The sequence below is a fragment of the Neofelis nebulosa genome, chromosome 5, assembly GCF_028018385.1.
Source record: "Neofelis nebulosa isolate mNeoNeb1 chromosome 5, mNeoNeb1.pri, whole genome shotgun sequence".
In the NCBI taxonomy this organism is placed as follows: Eukaryota; Metazoa; Chordata; class Mammalia; order Carnivora; family Felidae; genus Neofelis; species Neofelis nebulosa.
This window is the reverse complement of record NC_080786.1, coordinates 35,159,456-35,185,781: the sequence shown is the minus strand read 5'-3', so window position 1 is coordinate 35,185,781 and position 26,326 is coordinate 35,159,456. Positions and strand designations below refer to the sequence as shown.

The window sequence follows — 26,326 nt, the reverse complement described above, 5'->3', positions numbered from 1 at the left end:
TGTGCCCACTTTTCTCGCCCAGAATACAACTCCCCAGCTTTTCTGACCCTGGCCGCTCACCAGCCCGACTGGCCAGGAGCAAAGATCAGTGACCAGCTCCTTTCCTAATCACTCCGGCAAACCCTCCGAGACTGTTTGTTAACCCTTAAGTGGCTGCTGAATGTGAGACGTTCAAGGCGTTGGAAGGAATCCCTCAGGAACCAGACTTGAAGCCACTAAAGCACCTCCCCCCTCCTCACCCCCATCTCCTCCTCCATCTGGAAGTGACCTTCAGGTCACTGAATGAAGGTGGCCGCAGGCCAGAGACAAACCTGGCCCTCCGACGCCCCCTGCCCCCGCCCCGCCCCCGCGAAGGGGGCGGAGCGACGGCTGCGAGGGCTCCTCCCGCGGGCTTTGTGCGCGCCTGGAATCCAGCTGTCGCCGCCCCTCGCAGCCCCCTGCCCCCGGCGGGCGCACATTTCCGGGCCGCCCACCACCCGACCGCGTCGGTAGCAGCTGCGCCTGCCTGCTCCGTGGCCGTCCCGCCCCAGTAGCCCGCGAAATGCCGGTCGACTTCACCGGGTACTGGAAGATGTTGGCCAACGAGAATTTCGAGGAGTACCTGCGCGCTCTCGGTAAGCTGCTGCCCCGGCCGGCCGCTCGGGGACGAGGGCTGGGCCCCGCAGAGCCCTCCCGAGGGCCCGCCTGCCTCTGCCTGGGCCAGCCGCCGCCCCGTGCGCCGGCCAGCGAAAGGACTTCGGCCGCCAACTTGGAGAGTGGGGGTTGTTAGGACTAATTGGTGGTAAACATCTGATAGTTGCCTCTAGACTTGGATAACTTCATTAGGAAAGCTGGGTCTAGTTTGCTAGGTTTTGTTGGTACAGGGTCAGCATAAGGCCAGAAAACTTTGTTGCAAAAAAAAAGAATGCGCAGAACCGGTTGCTGGCTGAGACAGCGCTAAGCGAACAGGAAACCCCAATGGTGCTGCCCCGGGGAGGAGCCGGCTCCTGGGACCCCGCTACCTTGGAGACAGTTATCTGAATTTTCCTGCCAATTCTGTCCCCTCTACCCCCTCATCCCCTGCAGATGTCAACGTGGCCTTGCGCAAAATTGCCAACTTGCTGAAGCCAGACAAAGAGATTGTGCAGGACGGCGACCATATGATCATCCGCACGCTGAGCACTTTCAGAAACTATATCATGGACTTCCAGGTTGGGAAGGAGTTTGAGGAGGATCTGACGGGCATAGATGACCGCAAGTGCATGGTGAGGATTTGCATACACCAGGGCATCTCCTGCCCAGGGGGCCTGACCGAAGTCTGGACTACTTCCTTTGGGAGGGAGGCGAGGGCCCTTATGTTCTTAGGGACCAAGGATCTTCATACTCCCAGCCCTCAAGGTAGGCAGCACCCACTTATCAAGCATCTCCCTCTGCCCAAACAGGATAATGATGGATATGAAAGCTGCAGATTGTTGAGTCTCTGTTGTGTCCGGGCACTGAGCCAGATGTTTCATACATTTGACTTTATCTAATCCTCACGACAACCTATGAGGGTGGTAGGAGTATAACCATTTTACAGATGAGGAAACAGTCTCAAAGAGATGAGTAACATGCCCAGAGTAGCTAGGGAGGGGCTGGGCTGGAATTCTAGTCAAGTCTGTTGATTCTCTTCTCCTCTGCCTGTACTAGGGCCAGGTGGAGGAAGGCTGAAGGAAAGGAGGAAAGAAACACAGGGAACTCTTTTGAAGTGTAAAACTTCCTGTATAGCCTAGCATGAAGCCATTCTAGGAAGCAGGGGATATCGTGATCTCCCTAAAGCCTCTGACCTGCCCCACCTTGTCCCGAGCTGGGATTTGGCTCCTGGCCCTCCCCTTCCCCACCCTATATTCCACTGCCTGCTGAGCTTCCTTTGAACCTTGCAGCCAACCCCTACTCAGTAGGTCATTGCCATGGTGGCCCAGGCTAGAGGAAGCATTCCTGCAGGAGGGGGAGGGAAGTGAGCAGCCTATCCCCAAGGGTGGGAAGCTGATGACCCAGAGACCCCAATTAGCGTTTCCACAGGAAATTCTAGAAGGTCAGCCCCAAGTCTCTATCAACATTCTTGGGTCACTGGAAGGTCTGGGTGCTCCCAGCATCCCTTTCAGTCTTGGGTCCAGAGCTAGTATTGTATGCTCACCCCCAGGGACCTGCTTTGCTTGTTGACGGAGCGCCCCCCCCCCCACCATCTCCCTTCCCCCTCCCAACATTTACTGAGGGTCTGCTGTGTGCCCTGCACCACACCATTATTTTACACCATAGCCCAATGAGGGAGAGATCCATGACCCCATAATATACAATGACTGAGGCTCCAAGAGGGGAAGAGACTTGTAAGAGATGGGATTTGAACCCTAGGCCTTTGCACTTTGAAGCTCACCCTTCTGCTCCCTGCCAGGCCCCTGTCTGCCGGTCACCTTTGCAGAAGCCAGATGGCAGAGGTTTGCTGGGGCTGTGGTTGAAGGTGCCAGAGTGTGGAATCCCAGGCCTGGACTACTCACCCCCAGCTTGTTGATTCATCCGAAGGTAGTCAGGAGTTGATGTCGAGTCTGCTGTTTGGAGTGATGGCAGAAGAGGGGGTAGCCAGCAGGGAGTGTCCTTGGAGAGGCTGATACTGGTGTAAGAACATGTCAGTTGGTGCCTTAAGAAGGCCCAGGGCCTCTTAATCCTCAGAGAGGCTCGCAGTGGGAAAGGAGACCGGCAGCAGGGTCTGCCTCGGTAAGGTGAGGGCTCTGCCTTCCAGATTACTGTCCACGATCTGTTCCCTGGCCTGCTGGATGGAACTAAGGACACCTCTTGTCCGCAGCTCACTCTTAGGGTACTCACAGAGCACATCAGACATCTCTGTTTGTTTTAGGTCACTGCAGCCTCTGGAATGTGCCCTCTTGTACTTACTTGGCTAATTGCCTTCCATCTTGCTTTCCCTCCCTCATCCATTACTGCGTGAGACGTATGTTGATCACCTGGTAATACTAGCCAGTGCTTGTTGAGTGCTTACTGTGCACCACATACTGTTACCACGTACTATTCCCATTTTATTTTAACCCAGTCTTCACAATACCGCTTTCAACCCCATTTCACAGATAAGAAAACTGAGGCAAGATTTCTTGTTGTGTGACGTTGGGGAGGTTAAGTAAGTAGCCGAGGGAGGGTTTGAATTTGGTCTGTCAGCTCCAGAGTCCCTGCCATTAACCACTACACTGCACCTACCGCGTTTCTCAGACACTAATCACGGCCCCAGGCACAGGGACGTGGAGGAGGGTGTCACAATCCCTGATGTGCCAGGAACTCACAGTCTTTGTGGTGAAGACAGACACACAGAGAGAACATAGTGTGATTAGTGGTGACAAAGGGAAGCACCTAGAGGAGGGGAACCCAGAAGGACTTCTGGAGGAGGTGGCTTCTACCCAAGAGGAAAGGGGTAGAAGAAGCGAAGGTTTCAAACACAAAGGAAGGGGCACATGGCCTCCTCCTTTTCTCAACTCAGCATTAAGACATCAGGACAACCCAGGTGAGCAGATCAGGGAGCCCAGCAGCTGGGCAAACTAATGACATTGGACTAGGACTCATGGTCACCTTTGCTGTCCCAGGACTCCGGGCGCCCCTTTCCCAAGTGTATGGCACTCACTCACCTTGGTGCTGTTGGGGGGGTGGACGGCCTCTCTGCTCCGGCCTTCCCTTGACCCTTTGCATTGCAGAGAAGTCCTTCTCTGGCTGCCAGCTGGATGGAAGCCTACGGTGAAGAGCATAGCCAGGGGAGGGCGGAGGATAATCGAATTGTAGCGACTGTCCAGCCTGAGGCTTGCAAGGGCCAGAGGAGCTGCCTGCCAAGAGGCCGCAGGGGCTGAGGTCTCCAAGTCCCCCTGGGGTCCTGGGCCAGGCAGTTGCCAAAGCTAACTTTTACCGCTGCCCCTTCTGCTCTACACACTCCGGCACCCACCAGCCGGGAGCAGTGGCCAGGAGGAGGCCAATCTGTTCTCGGCACCAAGTTGGCTGGATTCTAACATTTCCTTCCCAGCACATCACAAGGGTCTCATTTCTCACCTGGGATTGTTCATCTGTTTTGTTCATTCCTTTCTTGGTCCGACAAGCATTTTATGGTGCTTACCCATATCTTTGCAACCCCTGTGTTACTGAGACGAATTGCACAAGATTCCTGCCCTCATAGAGCTCAGGGCAGTGGGGGAGGCCAGACATCCTGTGATAGCATGCGGGTGGGGGCAGGACAGCCAGAGAGGCACCCCCCCCCCCCCCCCCCCGGATCTGGGAGGTCAGGGAAGGTTCTCACAGGAAGTAGTCTGAACTGTGGCTTGAAGGATAGACAGGAAATAGCCAGGCAAGCAGAAAGGGGACAAGAGGAAGGCCAAGGCCAAGAGAACAGAAGTTGGTAAATGCTACTTTAGACCTGTCCCACCTTGGCCTCTGGGCTCAGCCCTGGAGACACAGAAGGCAGCAAGGCCTTCTGGAACACCCAGGCCATTTTTTTTTCAGTGATGGCAGTACAGTGAGCTGAGGAACACAGTGTAGAGGGGTGAGGGAGCAGTGGTCAGTGAAGTTGCCTGGTTGAGGGGGGCCTTGAAAGACAAGTAAGCATTAGGGCATATGCAGAGATGGGAAAAGTGCATTTTGGACAGAGGGAGCCGTGTGTGTGAAGGCCTAGGAGTCCAAAAAGGCCTGGTTGTGAGAGGGCCTGGGAGGTGGGAGACGTGTAGTCCACAAATACCAGAGTGCCAGATGTGACTGGGGAAGACAGGAGTGATGAGGACCCAGTAGGGAGCCTGCGTGTGACCCTGACAGGCTGCAGGGACCCCTTGCCGGGAGAGGTTTGGTCAGACTGACATCCTTCCCTAAGGGCCCAGGGGCTTGCTGGCTCAGAGACCTCCGATTCTGCTTTTCTATGGGAACATTATGTGTGCTCTAGCACAGCAGCCAGAGGGTGAAATCTGGCCTGCAGATGTGTTTTTGTTTGGCCTGCACAGTGTTTGAAAATTTTCAGAGCCAGTTGCCAAAGATTGTAAGATTTCATAGAAAAATCCATATTTCTGCCTGTTCTTACCAACAAAATCAAGATGGCTGAAAACACTGGCTGCCCATTTCTTCCTGTGCTGTGTGGACCCCTGGGGCATTGTCAGAGCTGTCCCTTTAGATGGGACACTGCCCAGGCCTCACCCTGCTCTGTTAACCTGAAGTCCAGGATCAAGGAGCCCTTTGTCTTTGTTTGCACTGTGGGTTCTTTAAAGTAGAGTTCTTTAAAGTGTCCTGAAGCAGACACCAGCCACAGGAGCGCACGAACTTGTTAGAAACACAAATTCTCCGGCCGCACTGTTGGCCTACGGAATCAGAAAGTCTGGGTGGGGCCGGTGGCTTGGGGCTCGGTTTGTGCGCCACATGGCTCTGATGCGGCTGAAGTTCGAGAACCCCTGCTCTGGAGGAGCGAAACATCTCTGTGTCCGTGCATCTCTGGAGACACTGGAAAACCATACAGTCAGCTGCAGAGGGCCCCGGGCCACCAGCTGGTTTGGTCCATCATCTGACCCCCCCGGAGACATTGCCATCCAGGCCCAGAGCCACCTGGAATGGCTCAGCAGTCTGTCCCCAGAGTGAGAGGTGGAGGATGCAGATTTGTGTGGCCTGGGATCACTCAGCTCACATTTCCAGTCTGTCCTATTCAGATTTTATGTGACCTGAAGGCAGCAGGGACTGTCATTTTGGCGGAAATGTGTGAAGACTGGGCTTAGCTTTTCTCCGTTGCCGCCTGCATGCCTTTTATCCATTAAAAGCAAATCTCGGGCCCAGTTTGAAGCCAATATCACGTATTAAATCCAGCACAGGTAGCTTTGGCAGGGTGGGAGGGCTTGCAGGAGGAGGGCTCTCCTCAACCCCAGATAGTGTTCCCCACTCAGGCCAAGGAATCCCTTGGAATGAAGAATGATGGACTTCTTTGTTCCCAGCTGTCCCCAGCATGAGCAGCTTTTGTGGCAGAAGACAGCCTGGGTCGGAATCACAGCCATGAGCCTGGCTCCGCGCAGTGGTGGCAGAAGGGCCCTTTGTCATCCCACCTCGGACACTGGGGCCGGTTTTCCCTGGAGGGGGCACCTTTGTTCATTTGGGAGTCTGGTGCCTCTTGCCCAGGCTGAGGCTTCTCCCTCAGCTCCAGCTGTGAACTCAGGATGACCCCTTCTGCAGAGCCTGCCTTCCGGCTTGCGGCCCTCCACCCCTCTGTTGCTTTCTTTGTTTTTATTGTAAAGGGAAAAAGAGAATTCAAATAGTGAAGGAGAGAGTGGACTGCAAAGGAAAGGGCCCCTTCCCCTACTTGGCCTCATTCCCACCTCCCAGAGGGTATCACCGCTCCCGTTTCTGGTGGATCTGTCGGAAATCTTCCTCGAATATAGAAGCTGTCTATCTATTGATCAGTTTAAAAAAAAAAAAAAAAAGGAAGGAAAGAAAGAAATCCAGTCCTTGGCTCCTTGTTTTCTCACTCAGTGCTGCTTCTTAGGCATCTTTCCATGTCCGTGCTTATAGATTTTCTGAATTCTCTCTTTTAACCATCTGTGTTTCCTTCCCTTCCTACCCTGACTTCCTCCCTTCCTTCCTCCCTTCCTTCCTTCCTTCCATCCATCCATCCATCCATCCATCCATCTAATTATATATGGTAATACATGAAATCCACGAAACTGCTGTTAACACTTTGGTTTAAACTCTTGCCAGCTCTCTGATCCTGTTCTTGTCTCATTAATGGGTTTTTTTCTGGTTCATATTTTAAAGAACACAATGCCGATGGCACAATTAACTCCCTGGACCACAGAGCTGTGAACGCCCTCAGACTGGGGAACCTTCCGAGGGCCACAGATCAGGCCCCCAGCCCTCTGCTGGGTCCTTTCCAGAATGGAAACACGGAGTCTCTTTCATGTCTTAGCTAAAGTTCTCCGACCTTTGAAATCGGTGTCAGCAGCATGCTTTTGAGGATTACAAAAAGAAGAATTTAAGCAACCCAAATAAAATGCACAAAGTAGCTTTCAAGAATCACACTGTTGTGTTAGGTTTTGTTTTTTGTTAGGCAGGAACAAAGAAAAATAACAAGCCCTAAGTCTTTACCAAGCACCATGCCTGCACCGAATGATTTTAGCACTTTTTCTCTTTTGGTCTCCACAACAGATGCAGTTCTCTATGTGTCATTATGCCCATTTTGCGGATGAGAATCTGAGGCTCAGAGAGGTGAAGAACCTTTTTGACCCCAGGTCCCAGCCAGCTGGTGGCAGAGGAAGGATTCTAACTGGTCTATTTATAAAGGTCTGTATTACAAGGTCTCCCTCAGAGCTCTGCTGAGGGCCCGCACCTCAGGTCCTTATTGTGAGCCCATCGCAGGCTGGAGGTGAGCGCACAGTACTGACAAGGCATGGGGGTGTGGACAGCAGTGCTAGTCCTAGAGGCCGACATCTGGGCTTGAATCCTCCGTTACCCAACTGACAGTGACCTTAAATGACTGGACACACTGCCTTTGTCTTCACATCTGCAAAATGGGCATCATGATTGCTGTCTCACAAGGCAAATTCAGAGGACCATGGAGATAGCACAGGGGACAGTGCCTTGTGAAGCCACAACACTGTGTGCAATAAGGGACCAAAAGCCCTTGTGATGCCTTAGACTAGAGGCAAAGCATAATCGTTGACGGTGGCCCAGTGTTGGTTGGGGGAGTTACTGCTGTTTGTTTTTCTGACCGACATTGCTCTCCCCACCCACCCAAAGAAACACCTCCTCTTCTGGTGGGAGGTATTCCCTTACTCACCTCATAGGCTCTAGTGGAGCTGCACGTCATGGTACACTGTCTCTCGTGGGTTGGGCACCTTAAACCAGGGTGATGACCGTGTCCCGTGACCTGTCACAGGATTGCCTCATCTCACCTTTTCCCGGGGTTTAATTTAGGGACGCTGGCGGAGAGCTGTGTCCTAGTCCTTCTAAAGTTCATAAGCTGGTGGGATGCCATCTCCCATGGCCGTGTGGAGCAATCCAACAGAAGAGAAAGATGAGGCCAGCAGAGGAGCAGAAATTAGAGAGAGAAGCTGCAACACTGGGGATTTGCTGGAGCCCCTGACACCAGCACATCTCCAAGACTTTCGGTGTACTTGAGCCAGCCGGGGCATTCCCTTTCTTCCCCCTGAGGCTGTGTGAACCAGTTTCCTGTCACTAAAGACATCTTCAGACAGAGCCCACAGATCATGGGTTAAAGAACCACATCAATAGTTAGAGCAGGAGTTCTCAAACTTGAGCGGCCCACCCCACTAAGTTTCCAAAATCGGAAGGTCTGCGGTGGAGCCCAAGAACATGTTTTTCTAATGAGCTCCCAGATGCTGCTGATGCTGCTGGTTCAAAGACTGGGCTTTTGATAACTCCTGAGAAAGAAAAATGAGGAAGCAGCCTGGCCCGCGCCCAGGATCCTGTGATGTGCTGGTCATGATTCAGTGTAACAAGCCTGCGCCGGGGCCCCGGCTGCCTAGTTTTGGGGGCTGGATGAAAGTGGAGACGTGCAGTCCAGTCCCTGCGGATGGAGTCTGCCTGGGGACACCAAACTGGCAGCGACCCATGATGGTCTGCAACTGAGCCCCCGGGTAAAAGACCCCAGTAGTGTGTGTGTGAACAAGGACGGGCTACGACAGAGCACTTAGGAGCTTTGGCCTCGAGGTGGATCCGGATTTGAATCTGGGACCCACCTTCCAGCTGTGTTTCCTTGGCGAAGGTACTTTATCTGTCATCTATAAAAATGAGCCGGGGGTCATAGCACTGATGAGATTATTGTGACAATTATGTATGGTGATGAGTTATTTCATTTTTCTATTGCTGTGTAACAAACCACTCCAAAACCCAGTGTTCCAAAACTCTAAGCAATAGCAGCTGTTTATTTTGTTCACGAGTCTGCAATTTGGGCAAAGGGGGGGTGGGTGGTCCCCACGGCATGTCCTGTCTGCAGGGAGCTGGAAGACCCACATTCCGTGTGGCCCCTCACACGCACTGTCTCCTGGCTGCTTGAGCTTCCTCAGGACACGGCAGCTGGGCCCCGAGAGTGAGAGGGCTGAGAGCACGAGGCAAAAGGGTATGACAGTGTTGTGATCTGCCTCGCCTCCAAAGTCACATAGCGATACTTTGCCATATTCTCTTGGTTGAAGCGGTCGCCAGGCCTGGATCCAGAAGACCTGAGTGAGCAGGAAACCCCCTCTGCCCTCCCCTCCTGGCATCCGGAGGCTGTAAGCTGATGACTGCCTTCCGGTCCCCTTGGCCCCGTGGGAAGCTTCTCATGTAACCAGCCCTGCAGCTCAGGTCCTATTGTAACCTCTCACGTGGGCTTGAGGACTTACTCGTATTTGACTTGGAGTTGGCTGAAAACTCTGCCAACCAGCTCTGTGCCTGAGTCACGATGGCTTCGTCCCTGGGAAGCATTGGTGTGGCTCATCTGTGTTGCACAAATTGATCTGTGCTAGAGCATGCGTGCATACACATACACACACACATACACGTACACATACACACCACCCCTTGTCCTCCAAACGAAAACTCCAGGTCTCCGTTATGATGCCTGAAATTCCAACGTTAGAGCACATTTATTTTGGTTAAATATCCCAAGCCTTTTCTAGGTGTTTCCTTTAACCAGCAAATACCTTAGAGGGCTGGTTGTCTTTAATACAGGGTGATTGGTGAGTCTGTCCTTCCTCCACCCCCCCCCCCCCCCCCCGCCGCCCCTTCTTTCTTTCCTGACCTGAGGGGCCAAGGACAGCAGAGGAGACTGGGGAAGAACTGTATGAACAAGATGGGCATGAAAGGTGTGAGGGTAGAGATGGAGGAGAACCCAGGCTGCAAAACCCACCCTTACCCGTCCTCACAACATACCTGGCTCTGCATACAGGAAATGAGGGGCTGGGGAAATCCTGTCTGACAGTGTGCAGTGAGTCAGAAACATCATCTCACTCTTTGGCTCCGAGATCCCACTTATGTGATTACACTCCAAGAAAATCATTCAAAGGAAAGCCACGTCTATTTGTCCAAAGGTATTTGTTTGTAGCTGTGTGGTTAATAACCCTCCCCAACCTACATATAAGCACAGCCACCATCTGGGGGCTTCTGTGTGGCCGGCTCTGCCCTTGCACTTTACATATATTATTTAATCCTCCAACAGTCCCGGAGAGGAGGTGCTACTCCCGTTTTACAGACAGGGACCCTCGGGTCCTGTGTCACATCGCTGGTTAACCATAGCCTTGGGATTCAACTTCACACCTCTCTGACTCCAGACTCTGTGTGGTTTGCAGAACTGGCCGCCTCCTGCTGGTGTTCCTAAGTGCCACATAACCACAGGTGGTTAGAGTAACTGTGGCTTTTTGATTCCACAGACCACTGCATTGCCATGTAAATGATCACCGTGAAGATAAATGGAAAGTGTTTATGGGCAACAAGTCAACAAGTTCGGTAGATTCTGCTTCTTAGCATCTCTTTCCCCTTCCCCCATCCCCACTTCTCTGAATATCTCTTGCCTGTAATAATAACAATAATTATTAACACCTCTTATGCTTACTCCTGTGCAATAGGCTCAGCACTTTACAAGAATTCTTTTTTTTTTCATTTTATAAATTTATTTTTACTTTTTAATTTATATCCAGGTTAGTTAGCATATAGTGCAATAATGATTTTAGGAATAGATTCCAGTGGCTCGTTCCTTATGTATAACACCCAGTGCTCATCCCAGCAAGTGCCCTCCTTAATGCCCCTTACCCATTCAGCCCATGCCCCCATCCCCAACCCCTCCAGCAACCCTCAGTTTGTTCTGTGTATTTAAGAGTCTCTTATGTTTTGTCCCCCTCCCTGTTTTTATATTATTTTTGCTTCCCTTTCCTTACTTTGATCTGTTTTGTATCTTAAATTCCACTTCATTCCACATATGAAGTCATATAATATTTGTCTTTCTCTAATTGCGCTTAGCATAATACCCTCTAGTTCCACCCATGTTGGTGCAGATGGCAAGATTTCATTCTTTTTGATTGCTGAGTAATACTTCATTGTGTGTGTGTGTGTGTGTGTGTGTGTGTATACCACATCTTTATCCATTCATCGTTGATGGACACTTGGGCTCTTTCCATACTTTGGCTATTGTTGATAGTGCTGCTATAAACATTGGAGTGCATGTGTCCCTTTGAAACAGCACACCTGTATCCCTTGGATAAATACCTACTAGTGCAATTGCTGGGCTGTAGGGTAGTTCTATTTTTAACTTTTGAGGGACCTCCGTACTGTTTTCCCCAGTGGCCGCACCAGTTTGCATTCCCACCAGCAGTGCAAAAGAGTTCACCTTTCTTCACATCCTCGCGAACATCTGTTGTTGCCCGAGTTGTTAATTTTAGCCATTCTGACTGGTATGAGGTGGTATCTTACTGTGGTTTTGATTTGTATTTCCCTGATAAGTGATGTTGAGCATTTTTTCATGTGTCTGTTGGCCATCTGAATGTCTTCTTTGGAAAAGTGTCTATTCATGTCTTTTGCCCATTTCTTCACTGAATTATTTGGGGTCTTTTTTTGGGGGGGGAGGTGTTGAGTTTGGTAAGTTGTTTATAGATTTTAGATACTAACTCTTTATCTGATATGTCATTTGCAAATATCTTCTCCCATTCTATTGGCTGCCTTTTAGTTTTGCTGATTGTTTCTTTCTCTGTGCAGAAGCTTTTTATTTTGATGAGGTCTCAATAGTTCATTTTTGCCTTTGTTTCCCCTGCCTCCAGAGACGTGTTGAGTAAGAGGTTGCTGTCGCCGAGGTCAAAGAGGTTTTGTCTGCTTTCTCCTCTGCGATTTTGATGACTTCCTGTCTTACGTTCAGGTCCTTCATCCATTTTGAGTTTATTTTTGTGTATGGTGTAAGAAAGTGGTCCGGGTCCATTCTTCTGCATGTTGCTGTCCAGTTTCCCTAGCACCACTTGCTGAAGAGACTGCCTTTATTCCATTGGATATTCTTACCATGAGTTACTTCTTCACACTGATCTCCCTTCCACCATCCTCAACACTTCACCCTATCGTTCACATTCTGAAATGGGAATCTTATTGTATCACTCCCTGGCTCAACTGCCCAGGAGCTCCCCAGGGTTGGCAGGCAAAGGCCAGAGGTGCCTTGGGTTTTTCAGGACATGGCTCCAGCTCCAATCCCTACCCACCCCATATCCTTGGCCCCATCCCACCATTTGCCTTCACTTGCCCTCCTCCTTGGCATCTCTCTGTTCCTTGGGATAAGTCCCCTTCTTTCTCCCTTGGAAGAATAATTACCCATTGGTGAAGACCAGCCCGAGCTTGACTGTTCCACCAACCTTGTCCTGACTCCTCATCCCACCTCATTCATCCTTTCCTTTTGCTTCACTGTCGCTCTCTGCAGCCATTGCTCCCAGGGCACCTGTGACACTTATTAATCGATTTGAGATTCTAGACAGTGGAACCCACACTTTGCATGTCCAGTGCCTAGCACAGAAGGCTCCAGTGTGTTTGTCATAAGAGTGTTACATAAAAATAATAGAACTTCAAGCAGTATAACTGGTAGATCATATCACTGCAAGATCCATTTGCCACTTGATAATAGCTAGTGTTTGTTGAGTATTTCCCATGTGCCAGGGATTCTAGACACTTTCCATGCATTAGTTCTTTTTTTTTTAATGTTTTTTATTTACTTTGAGAGAGAGAGAAAGCAGGGGAGGTGAAGAGAGAGAGGGAAAGAGAGAATCCCAAGCAGGCTCCATGCTGTCATCACAGAGCCCAATGCAGGGCTCGAACTCAGCCAACCATGAAATTATGGCCTGAGCCAAAATCAAGAGTCGACGCTTAACCGACTTAGCCACCTAGGTGTCCCTCCATGCATTAATTCTTTTAAGCCTCACGATTCTGTAATGAAGATGCCAAAATTCTTCCTCTATTCTATGTGAAGAAAATGAAAGCCGGCACCAATATCGCTTGACTGAGCAGAGAGAGCTGGTGGAGCCCAAATTGGCATCCTGGCAGTCTTGAGTCCAGATTGCTACCAGAGAGAGGTGGCATCCTTGTTATGTTAAGGGTCACAACTCTGGAATAATTTCTCTGTGAGGCTTTTGAAATGTCAAATGCAGTGTCCCCAGTGAGGTAGCGGGGTCAGGGATGGAATTGTCAGGTGCAGAGGAGTGGGGGTCTGATTTGCATCTCATTCTCAACGGTGGAGGCTGTCCACGGCCCAGCTCTTACTGCGGCAGAACCTGGCTGAGTCATAACCGGTTCACCTCTGGAGCCAGACCATCGTCTTTGGAGTCTCATCTATGCCACTTGCCAACTGGGCATGAAACAAGTTATTTCACCTCCCCATGCCTCTGCTTGTCTGTGAAATGGGGATAATTATAAAGTAAGGGATCCCTACTACTCCGCAATGAGGATTAGATGAGGGAAAGCCTGTAATTGTCACCTCCATCAGTATGAGCTGTTACTGTTAATTCTTTCATCGTGTAACCTGGGTTCTCCAGAAGACAAATTCTAGAGGTGGTGACATGTGTGTGGGTGACCCGGCCACCCAGAGAAGAGCTGGCAGAGCTACCTCATGCAAGCTGGCCTGCAAGGGCGCGTGCCTGTCCACAGCCGGAGAGAACAGGCTGGGCAAAGCCAATGGCAGAGGGAGCTACTGCTTATGGAGGGTTTGCTGTGTCCAGCACTGAATGGGTCCTTGCAACCCCTTGGTTCATTTCATCCTGATGCTCTTGTTCTGCGGCAGGACATTCAGCCCCACTTTGCAGATGAAGAAATGGAGGCTCAGAAGGTGGGGCACGTTGCTCAGGGTCTCTCTGCTAGGTAGGGATGGATTGGGGCTCGGGCCTGCATCTCTCCAAGACTGTCACCAGGCCCCCCACAACCCCCCACCCCCGCAAATGCCCAGATCAGGCAGGCAAGCCGGCCCATAGCCTGCCGGGTACTGTTTAGCAGCAAGAGCATCCATGGCGGCAAGATCCTCGTGGGGTAACAGAGAGCAGGCTGTGGGTTCCGAGTTGGGCAGAAGGGGGTTGAAACCATGATTGGCACTCTTCCTGGCTTGTGTGGCCCTGGGCGTGACGGCTAAGTGCTCTAGGACTCAGCATTTCAGGCCAGTGTCACACAACGGCTAACGCAGTTCTGTACAGCTCATCTTTGGAAGACGGCTACATTATCTGAAAATAAAAATGTGCTCATTGCAAGAGTACCCCTACAATGTTTTTCTGCCATTTGTTCGTTCATTCAGCAAATGGTGATATGCATTTTCCCTGCCTTAGATTCTGTGGTAGGGCTTGGTATCCTGCAGTGACTAAAAGGATCCCAGACCCCAAAGAGCTCTCAGTCGAGAGATCCCGACCTGCTGACTCCTCTTCAGCTACTGAGCTAGCATCTCTTATCTTCTGGGAGCTGTGTGCTTCTGTTCGCCTTGAGAGATAAGAAGTAGAAACCAGAGGCTCTTGTGGAAGTGACGAGGTTCTGGTGGACTCTGCCTTTCAGAGTCCCTCCGAGCACTCTGGCAGGATGGCCCCTCCTTTACTGTACATCCTCCCCCGCCACCTCCCAACAGCCCCCCCCCCCCCCACACACACACACCCGCCCTGTGGACTTGATAACAAGCTGATTCCCTGCCCTGGCTCAAGTAGCAGGCTGGCTCTGCCTGCCAGATAAGCAAACATCCGGACTGTCCGTTGCTCAGGTCTGGCTGGTTGGAGCCGCCAAGATGTAAAGTGAGGGAAAAGAGAGGCTGAGTCCTCTCCCCAGTAAATTCTGGGCTTGGAGGAGCAGGGTCAGGATCCTTGGGGAGGGTCATGCCAAGAGAGTCCAGCTGGGCAAAGCTCATTTAGAAGCCTCACTCATGCAGCCTCCGGCCTCCCTGCATCTGTCCAGGCTGTTCCTCTGTTTGGGATTCCCTCGTTCCTCTTTTCCAACTTCTACTTCTTAACTAACTCCCGTGGTGTTTTCTGGTGTCAATTCCAGCATTAATTCCAGCAGTGATTATCCCCTCCAGGAAGCCTTCCCTGATAGATCTCTGTCCCCATTCCAGAGACTGATGAGATGCCTTCCCACTTCGGCAACTACCATCACCTGCCTCAACTCAGCACTTGCCATCCGGTTGGAATTCTCTGCTTGTCTTCTTCTCTAATAGTCTGTCTGCTCTTGAGAGTAGGATGCTCGCCTCACCTGCCTCTGTTTTCAGCACCCAAGGCTAGTGTGCAGGTGTCGAGCGCATGATTGCTAGATGTTTCCTTGCACAGAACCACGCTGGAGAATCCTACTGCTCATTCGAAGATCAGCTTAGATCAGGTAACTGCAGGGCACAGTAGGGAAAAACACGGACTCTAGTCCAGTGAGACTCACATCTCATCTCCCCACTTCGTGGCTGGGTGACCTGAAAGGCTCAGTCACCACATCTGTAAAATGGGAGAAGTGCTCCAGGAAGATACAACCCAGGCTGTATTTAATACCCTGCCCTGCCCAGTGCATAGTGAATATTCAGCACATATTGTTAGAGTAATGATGGTGACGGTGACAATGACAGTGGTGCTATTACTTCCACCAGAAAGCCTTCCCTGTCCCTTCACTGGGCTGGGTACCCACCACCCACCCCCAACTCAGAACACCAGTGGTGTCAATGCCAGTTTACATATCTGCCTTCCCCTTAGGCTGAGCTGCTCTGTGGCATAGCTTGGGTCCAGCCCAGCCTTAGGGCACCTAGATTGGGGCACTCAGTGCTGGGTCCCTGTATTGGCTGAGCACAGTTTCTCATGAGCCCTGTGACTTTCTCCAGCCCCATTTCCCTCCTCCCCATCCATAACCTTGGCCTCATGGGGCCTTGAGCTCTCTGAGGGCTTCTTGTTTTAAAGTTGATCCTGGGTGCTTTCCAGAATGTTTAAGGAATTTTAAAAATGACACGTCAAGATTAGCCATAATATTTTATCATTCTGTTTGTCCTAAGAGTTGTGTTATCATTTGCGGTTAGCTCCTTCATGGCATTAGAATCGCATTCTTTCATGCCCACAGAGGCCTTGTTGTGGCTTTACTGGTTTATAGTAGTTGCTCATAACAGCTTTTGTGTCTCTGATTACTCGTTCACATGTTAAGGCCTTATTAATTTAGTTTTAATCTGCTTTTAGAGAGAATTGGCTTTTCCCCTGAATGTGCTGATTTTAGATAATTACCAGCCTCCTAGGAGTGGATCAGAAGAGAGTGAGCACACTGCTCACCGGGCCGAGCCTCGTGGGCAGCTACTGGACTTTTCCACCAGAAAGAACTGGGTCCAGGTGATGGCCCAGCCCATAACCCCCACGAGACATAGTCTGGTTACCTGACTAGGTCTAATTTTTATCAGCTCTAGAGCTTGAAAGTCAAGTGAAACATGGAAGTACCTGGCATTTGACAGGCTCCCTCTTACCTTTCCTGACTTTTCTCATCCACTTACTTATTTAACACAGGCACCAGAGGCTGTGAACTGTCTTATTGTCCCAGGAACCCTCAAAGGGTGAAGCATACTTTAAAATCAGACTCCAGGAGCAATGGCCAATTTGCAGCTTTTAGCAATTCACATCATGTACAGGAAGTGTCTAGTCACTGTCTCGTTTTTCAATCCCCCACCCCCTCCAGAATTTAAAGAGCACAGGCTTTGGAGTCAGATCTGGGTCAATCCTGGCTCTGACCTTTGCAGAAAGAAGCACTATGGATAAGACCTCCCTTCTGACCTGGCTCTGGAACCACAGAGACAGTAAGATGCAGTCCCAGGTGCCTCTGGGAGGTGGGTCCGTAAGTACAGGGCTTCCTCGAGCTGTGTGGGCAAGTGTGGAGGGGTCAGTGACCCATCCTCCCCCTGCTTGTTGGAATGGGTGTTTGGGGCATGTGGGAGCTTTAACAAATGTCACAATTCTTGGGAGACAAGATGAATCCCACTATTTGTGGACCAGGCCAGGTCACTGACAAGAGATGGGTCCATTTAGTGTGAATAGTCTGTCACTCCCAGTATAGGTCACCTGCACAGGGCAAGGGGGGGCCTCTGGACCCCTGGGACATGCTTCCTCAGGCTGCCTGCCGAAGCCGGGTTTTCTGTGTCACTGGTCCCCATGCAGCCGTGCCAGCTGGGGTTTCTAAGTGGTCAGGGAGCTGAATAATGGCTTTTGAAGTGACAGTCCCTTGTCATAGTGATGCAAAGCTGTCTTCGTTCATCTGTTGGTGCATGTCTTTCTGGGAAAGCTGCTGACAGAGCCAAAGTGTTAGAGGTTATTTGTTTTTAATAGAAAAGTTACTGGACTGGCTTCACTTTACAACCAGCTGCCCTGGACTCCAACCCTTTTGCAGACTTGCAGGTGGTCTGTGCAGTGAGGAGAGAAATTGAAGGTGGCCGGACTTCCCCTTTGTTTCCAAGGTGGAGTCCCAGAGCCCACAGTGGGGGTACAGACAGCACTGCCTATCTCTGTGGTTTGCATCGTGTCCACCTCAGCCCCCACAGGCACCTGCCTTCCCATGCCACTTGGAAAGCATCAGGAACATTCTCTCGCCTGAAATTCCCCCATTAGACCCTGGCTAAAGGGATTAAGCAGTAGAGAGTGCCTGAGCTGGGAACCTGCATTGAATGACCTCTTAAAGACTCTTTCAGACATGGCATTCACAGGGCAAGCCAAATCCTTGTCCCAGATTTCACTGCTCCTGGTCTAGCAAAGGTGGTTGGCTCTTACCACAGAGGACGTCACAGGATGAGTTCTTAGGTCCTGGGGAAGATTGTCATCAGGAGTTATCACAAGAAAACAAGTGACCATTGTTTGTTACCCAGTCCCCTTCCAACATTACTTCTTTCTTTATTTCTCCTCTCCTGTTCTTGGGTAACCATCCTCCTCCCTGACTGCTCACCCCTCTTTTCTGTTCTTAGGACAAATCTGGCCCTCTAGGGAAAGGCTGGTTTATTCGCATAGGATACAAAGCTTAAATAGAAAAATCCATTCCCACCAAAAGTGAACATGAGCTAGCCAAGCGGGAGAACTAAATCACCGTTTTGGAGCCATCACTGCCATGAGTGGAGAGTCTCCAAATCTTCAGCTTGAACAAAAACCAATTAAGTTTTAGGGCAGTGGACATCCCAGTGCTCCTGGGTGCCCAGCTCAGCAAGCAGCCCCTGCAAGGTCTCCTCCTGGGTCCAAGTCTCCAGGAAGGGAAGGAGCTTCTGAAACGTTTAGCCATGATGAACAGCCTATCCATCATGGCTTCACAAACTTCCAACTTAAAAGAAAAGACTTTTAGTTATTGTCCATTTATTCTCCTGATTCTGTGGGTCAATTGGGCAATTCTTGAGTTCCATGTGACTGCATGTTTAGCTGAAGGCTCAGTTGGGGTGCCTCAGTTCTCCTGCGGTAACCTCTCTCTTGTCCTCCAGGGTTTTCCACGTGGTCTCTCTCCCCAGGATAGCCTGGCCATCCTCAGAGCATGGCAACTTGGTTCCCACAAGGGAGGGTTCTGAAAGACCAAGCCCCCGGCGTACAAGCGCTTATAAAAGCTCTGCATGCTTCGTGCTTGCTAATGTCCCGTGGGCCAAAGCGAGTCACAAAGCCAAGCCCAGAGTCTGTGCAGGAGGGGACTTCACAAGGGTGTGAATATGTGATCCATTAATCCCTCTTTTGCAGATGAGGGCACTGAAGCTCAGGAGGTTACTCTCATTGCCCAGTCATTCCTCACGGCTAGAGACTGAGATCCCAGGTCTGTTGACTCCTAGGCACGTGTTCATCGCTGACAGTACTGGGTCCACCTGATACAGGTGGAGGGTGGGTGGTGGGAGGGGGCAGGTACCAGGAGCCCTGTGTACATGATGGCTGAGCTTCCTGCCCTTTTTAGCCTGGAGGACAGCTCGGCTTCTTCCCCAGCCGACGGGTTCCACCCAGGAGATCAGAGCCAGTGGGCTGTGTTGCGGGTGCAGGCGGCCCTGGCAGGCATTGGAAACATGCTCCAGGTCACAGTCCCAGTTTTTAGCCTGGCGCTGTGGCCCCGTCTAGTCCCCCAGCCCTGTTCCCACCCTCTCCTTAACTCCAGGATAGCTTTTACGGCACTGGCCTGCTTGTCCTTAACGCACTGTGTTTGGCATGCCTTGCCGCTTAAAAACAAAAACTAGTTTATGTTTCCTGTGAGAATGAGGAGCCCTCCCAGGCACTGCAGCCTCTGGGTTTCCCCTAACGCCAGCGCCAGCCACACCAGGCTGGAACCGCCTGGTACTTTTCCATCTGACCTTCTCAGCAGTGATCTCTTTAGGACCCATCTCTGGCTCTCAGCACCCACACCCAACAATGTTTGGACTGAACTGAAGGGTGTTCTCCTGGAGCTTCTCAGAGTCTGAGCACAATGCCTGTGTGTATGTGCAGCCCCCAGAGACTCTAGCAGACACCTGCTGGATGCCCTGCCCTAGGCTGGGAAACACGGGGGTCACAGAGTCCTGCAAGCCTCATGTTCCAGCCCAGATTCTTTCCTTGTTAGCTGAGTGACCCTGAGAAACTGCCTTAACATCTCTGAGCTCAGCCTCCCCTGTATACATCCAGTACAGACAAGAATAGTCTCTGTTCTGTCCAACTTACCCGGGGTCAGAGACAACAAGAATTTGGGGTTGAGGAAGTGTCTCCTTTGGAAACTGCCATAGCATTTGTGTGTTAGGGATCCTTCCCTTTAATGGGCTTGATTGTAGGGCTCTGAGAAAGGGTTCTCTATGCCCAAAGATCCTTCTGCCCTCTCCCTCTATCCCTCCATCTCTCATGATGCCTGAAATTCTGCTATCCATCATTCTTTTGCTGAGGTATTTTATTATTTGTATCCAACTGGTCCCCATTAAAAGATGTCAAATGATCTGGAAAGGGTAACATGTTAGTTCAGGAGCAAAGCCTGCCTTACCATTAATGAACATCTCTTTCAAGCTCGTGCCCTGACGTTGATGTTGGACGGTAAACAGGTGTGAGCTTTCTGGGGCTCAAACTGGCAGTAGTTATCCAAAGTCTTAAAAATATGCATACTCTTTAATGCTACAATTCTTCTGTAAACGTACTCCAAGAAATTGATGTGTTCAAAACTGGGTTATTCCAGGCAGTCTTACTTATAATAGCACAGAATAATAAATAACTTAAATGTCCAAGAACACAGAATGGACTAAATGATAGTGTGTGGATATGATGTAATACTAGCAGGCTTAGCTCCGTGGTCCTGTGACCAAGTGCAGTCACACAGGTCACAAGGCACAGAAGGGCCCCTCGCTTGGTTTAATGCTCGTCTGCCACCATCTTAAAATTCCTAACATTTTTTTAAAAGAGCCCCTCATTTTCATTTTCTGCAGGGCGCCACAAATTATGTAGCTATTTCCTTAATATTATGTAACAATTAAAATAATGCTTATGTGGACTATTTATTGAAGTGGAAAATTGCTTCCATTAAATGAAGAGACTAGGGCCCAAAACCATAAATGATGCAATCCTAATTTTTTTAAAAACAGAAATATATATATGCATTCATAGAGCAAAATACTGGACATAAACACACCAAAATGATAGAGTAATTACCTCTGAGGAGGCAAGATTACAGGTATTCTTTTTATTACCATGTTCTTCTTTGAGCATTTCTTGTATTTTCCAGCACGGAGGGCCTGAATATGCTTATTGACTCTAACGTATCTGGCAAAGGCAGAAGTGTATATAGCGTAACTGGGGACCAGCGATCTTTTCTCAGCCTCAGGCTGAGTCTGGAGCCTTTAATATACAGAGTAGACTTTAGGATAAACACACAAAGAGAAGTTCAGTTGATGGGGAGGCCAAATACTCTTACGAGCTCCTTGAAGTCGAGGAATGTCTGATTTCTCAGTCCCCACTTCCCTTCATAAGCCCGGCATGGACAGGGTGCCCAGTGAATGGGCATCTTGTCTTGTGGCTTGAGTCATTAGTGGTCTTTGCCCATGACACACCTCATCAGACATCCACTTCATTATGTTCTCATTTGAAGGTGGGAGCTTCTCTTTGGCTGGACATGTGCCCCGAGTGATCTCTAGACCCCAGAAAGGAACGTCCCCACACCAAGTCCTCCTGATCTCCGTCTCCCTCTGGAAACAGGTTCCAGGACCAGAGGTCTGATTTACTCCTGCACACAACTGGCTCCACCTGTCACCCTGTGCCTGTGTTGCCTTGCAGGCTTCACCCTAACAGCAGAGGGCAGCAGTCATCAGTGAGCCCTGGAGGGAGCTGAGGGGTTTGGAGGAGGTAGTCCCCACTGCCCAGTGAGTGGCCCACTCACTCCATACTCATTTCCCAGACTTCTTCTCTCCTAAATCCTTATCAGGCTGTTGCTGACTATCTATCAGCTGAACAGCTGAACGTGGCCGGGAACACATGAATCCTAGAAACTTGCCTCTGTAAAACCAAGGCCGGTGAGTGAATGGCCTCTGGCCCCTTCCTATGACAGGAACACAGGCACCCAGTGACAGGGTGGACCTGCCTAGAGCCAAACAGTGAACAAGGGGCAAATGGAGTCTTAACTGCAGGAGTGAGGAGGCAGGGCTCATAATGTGCAATTGCCACATATGGAAAGGCTGTTCGAGGGGAGGTGGGTAGCTGCAAATACAGGAAATGCCCACTGCACCTGCACAGTAGCCTCTCCCTGCCAACCTGGGGTGCACTCAGCCTTCTGAAGCCCCTCCTCCTTTCCCAGCCCCCTTCTCAGCCCCAGCTCTGAGAGCCCCACCCTGATGACCTTTTCTCTCCTAAGTACCCCTTTAAGTGAAATTTAGGGAAGTTTTTGTAAATGTTAAAACTGATTTCCAGGGGACATCTGGGTGGTTCAGTAGGTCAAGCACCCTACTCTTGATTTCAGCTCAGGTCAGCTCACTGTTGTGAGGTCAAGCCTCACGTCGGGCCCTGTACTGACAATATAGAGTCTGCTTGGGCTTCTCTCTCTCCTTCTCTCTCTACCCCTAACCTGCTCGCACACACATACTCTTCTCTCTCAAAAATAAAGAAATACTTAAACAAATAATAAAATAGGGATGTCTGGATGTCTCAGGTGCTTAAGCTTCCGACTTTGGCTTGGGTCATGATCTCAGAGTTCATGAGTTCAAGCCCCGCATGGGGTCTGTGCTGACAGCTCAGAGCCTGGAGCCTGCTTCGGATTCTGTGTCTCCCTCTCTGTCTACCCCTCCCCTGCTCGCATACTGCCCCTCTCTCTCTCTCTCTAAAAAATAAATAAATGTTAAAAAATAATATAATTAAATAAAATAAAACTGATTTACATGTTGTAATAAGACACATGGTGGACGGAGTTAGGCTGCAAATGTTCTGTAATGAAATTGACTTGAGCACACCCTGGGTAAACAAGGTTGGGGCTGCTTGCTCAGGACTGACAACCCTGTTCCTTTGCTTGGCAGACCACGGTGAGCTGGGACGGGGACAAGCTCGAGTGTGTGCAGAAGGGGGAAAAGGAGGGACGCGGCTGGACCCAATGGATTGAGGGTGACGAGCTGCACCTGGTAGGTTGCTGGTGTGTGGGGTGGGGGCGGCCGGGGGGGGGGGGCAGAACAGGGTCCAGAGACTATAATCACTGTTGAGGTCCAGTGGACCTTGGAAAAATACTCTGTGGCTGGGCCTTGGTTCTGCTCTGAAACTTCTCTTCCAAGGGCCTGAAGAAGACCTTTGAGTGATTTTAAACACTGAGCCCCGAGTTTTCAAGGTCTAGGCTGACTCAGCTGTCCAGTCAGAGACATGAGGAACAGAGGTGCGTTTGCTAAGCATCAGACATGGAGCTAAGCTATTTTGCATTCCATAATCTCTCTCTGTCCTCTCAGCAGCCCTATGGGCCAGCTGCTATTAGGGGTCCTATTCTGGAGATGAGAACATGGGGGCGCACATCCAAATTACACAGCTAGGAGATGGAAGAACTGAAATTTGCTCCCAAATGATGTCTGTGTTCACCAGGCCAAGCTGTGGCAGGCTAGAATCAAGGAGAATTCTTTAAGCTTCTCAACACTCTAGGTCAGGGGACGAGAAGCCTTTGTCAGTTCAGAAGTCTAGGTGTGGGCCTCTGGCTTGGGAACTCAGGTCAAAGCCATTTCTACTCCATCCTTTGTCTGGGAATAGTACACACAAATCCAGAAGAAGGGGCTTAGCATCTGGAGAGCTAAAATAACACATGTCCTCCAAAAGGAAACCTCCCATCACTCCTTTTCCCTTGGAACTCCCCGGCTACCTTCCTTCTGAGAAAAGAGCCTGGTCCAGGTGACTTGGGTTCTTCAACTCTTGACTCACTGGGTACCTTTGAGTAAGTACCTTCCTCCCTCAAGCCTCCCCTGCAAAATGCCATCCTACCACATAGGAGTTCTGCAAAGATCCGAGTCCGTGTGAATGCTGGGAAGAGGCACGAGGGCATTATTTTCAGATGCATTAGGCTAACGCAGTGCCTGACCTTGAGCCTGTCTTCTTCCCAGGCCTCTATTTCGACTGCAGAGCAATGAGGGTAGATGGGTATGTGGTCTCCACTGGCTCTTTCAGCTCAGTAGTTCTCTGGCCCTATGCCAGAGGTTGCAAATGGCGGGGTGGGGGCGGGGAGGGCTTGGACCTCTTTTCTTTGGCCATCAGGGAGCTTCACCCTTCTTCAGGGAACAATTTAAAAATTAGGAGATGTCACATAAATATTCAGATTTCCAGCCTCCTTCAAAACACAAAACAGAACAAAACAAAACTTGGAATGTGTGGTGACACTCTGTGTGTCATTCCCCCCGGCCACTCAGCAGGGGCTGTCCTGTAAGCAAGGCATGAGCTTTCTGGTCTGCATTTGAGTACTACCTGGGAGCTTTTACTAATAGCAATTCCAGGGCTCCACCCACTAAGACACTGATATAACTGGTCTAGCCTGGGACCCAGGCATTTTTTCAGACTCCCCAGGTACTCTAATGTGTAGCTGAAGCTTAAAATTTCCACGCTGTTTGCAGCTTTGGCCTTGGCGACCTACTGAATCCTCTGGGGGTTAAGCCATGTGTCTGGGCCCAATTTCTTCCAAGCTTGGGCACAGACTCTGTCTTGGGCTCAGGACTGAGGTTCTGAAAGCCTTTTGGCTCCTTGAGTGTAGTAGGGGGAGGGGAGGTATCAGAGGGTCCTGCTGGCCCGTTTTGAGCACATTTTTTTCCCAGCCAGCCCTGCCTAGGTCATAGCAGGGCCCAACATCCATTGATCCAGTTTAACGGACTTTCTAAGGTATTGGTTAGTTCGAACTAACTCTTGAGGAGAAACAGCAGGCGCTAAGTATTTTCGAAGTTCCTGCCCCTGTATGCACTGAGCCCCAAGTGTGACTTTGCTCTGGCCAATGACAAGCATCTGCTTTTGTTTCAGGAGATGAGAGTGCAGGGTGTGGTCTGCAAGCAAGTATTCAAGAAAGTGCACTGAAGCCTGAGCAGACCTTGATCTCCAAGAATGAGTGGCATGGACGTGTGGGCCAGGATCCCCTCCTTTGCACAGCATGGGGCAGAAATGTCCAGCCACTCCTAGGCATCTGTTAGCAGAGTCTCTCTCTTGGCTTTGTCTCTTCTCTTTTCCTTAAAACGAAGCCATCCCAATAAAAGTGATTTCTGCTTAATACATCTGTTTTGAAGAAGCTTCAGAACCCCACTGTGCTCACTTTTTCTCTGGGGCTTCTGAAGCCAGCTTCTCCTGATGCCATCCCTGGGCTGAAGGAGAAATATCACCCACACTCCTGCAGATTTAGTCCTGACCTTGCACCTGTAAGGTCTTTCCCCAGGTGCACAGGCTTGGGTTCAGGATGTGTGAGCTGACATTCAGTTATCCACGTGTTAAATACCTTGCATGGTACATGTCTAGTCAGGACCAAAATGTAGTGAATGCCACAGAAGCAGGAAAAAATGCCCTCCACCTGGGAACTTAAAGCCTAGGTAAGGAGATGCAGCCACCACCGATCTCCAACTCCATACTATACACGTAGGAGATGCTCTAAAAATGATTCGTGAATGAGATGGAACTGGATAGAATTGTAAGCCAAAGCTAGAATGAGGTGAACCTTAATCAAAGGCAATTACCAGTCGGACTTGATTTCAGAGGTGTCATGAGCACACAGGTTACCACCCCAAAACTGTTCCACCTCACTTATGAGCTGATATAAAGCCTTCCTTCTCACTGTTATCGATGAGGCATAACTGGCAAATCCCTCTAGAAGAGGGAGACTAGCTCATGTTCACGCTAAAGTGTAAATGACTGCTAGTGTGCCTTGGCATAGAGACACTCAGGGAAACTGAAAGGGAGGAAACGAGAGACCAGGATAGAGGAAAAGCACTGCACAATGGAAGACTTCCATCCAGGACCCTCTTCAACATCAATTCTGCTTAGGCTGTGCCCTGGCCCTTGGAAGAGTGGGTTAGGAGCCAGACGAGCGGAGTTCTGATTCCCACTCCACCACTCAGGACAACACCACAAGTCTCTGGATCTCACTTCTCAAGTCAGAAAACCACACAAACAAGCTACCTCCCCTTCCATCCAGGTGTGCTGTGAAGCCTGTAATGCATATTACACTTGTAGACTGCCAAGCACTAGACCAGTGGCTCTCAGACCCGGTTAACCATTAGAACCACCTGCAGAGCTTACAGAATTCCCTCTACCTGGGCTGCTCCTCAGCACCAGTTACATCAGAGTATCTCCAGGTGGGACCCAGGCGTCAGTAGTTTGTAAAGCTCCCCGTGTGAATCTAATATGCCACTGGAACTGGGAATCACTGCCCTAGACCATTATTTCTAACCTGAGGGTAATCTCGCCCTTGCCCGGAGCATTTGGCAATGTCTGGAGACACATTTGATTTAACAACTTGGGTCAGGGGTGCTGCTCAACACCCTACAATGCACAGGAGAGCCCCCCCCCCCCCAATGGAAGAGTTATCCAACATGTCGACAGTGACAAAGTTGAGAAACCCTGCCTTAGACAAATGTAAGAAATGTTTAATGTTTTTTTCATTATCTAGGTCATTTCCCTGGCCTAGACAAGGCAATGAAACCCAGTATTGCTTAAGATTTTAGAGACCTTTTCACCTTTGCCCTGGTCTCTGGTCCTGAGAATAGAGAAGTCAAAGGCCTAGAAGGTCATAACGGCTGTTCACTCACTCGTTACACAAATGTTTAATGAAGCACTGAACTAGCATCATACCTGTTGGACATTCTGGAGTTCCCATCCTATCCCATCCCAGGTATGGGGATCCCCTACAGATGCCCACCCCCAATACGTAAATACCTCACCCAACAGTTAGGTTCTGATGGGGACTCAAAGTGTGAGTGCATGTGACGGAG

The 26,326-nt window shown here is 50.2% G+C and overlaps 1 protein-coding gene across 1 annotated transcript; it reads left to right on the top strand.

Moving 5' to 3' along the window:
• Positions 1-385: 385 nt before the first annotated feature.
• RBP1 (retinol binding protein 1) lies at positions 386-24,617 on the top strand. The gene is made up of 4 exons (XM_058730035.1): positions 386-614; positions 1,066-1,244; positions 22,415-22,516; positions 24,372-24,617. Exons 1-4 carry the CDS (start codon positions 542-544, stop codon positions 24,423-24,425), a joined length of 408 nt encoding a protein of 135 aa, XP_058586018.1. The 5' UTR covers positions 386-541; the 3' UTR covers positions 24,426-24,617.
• Positions 24,618-26,326: the final 1,709 nt, after the last annotated feature.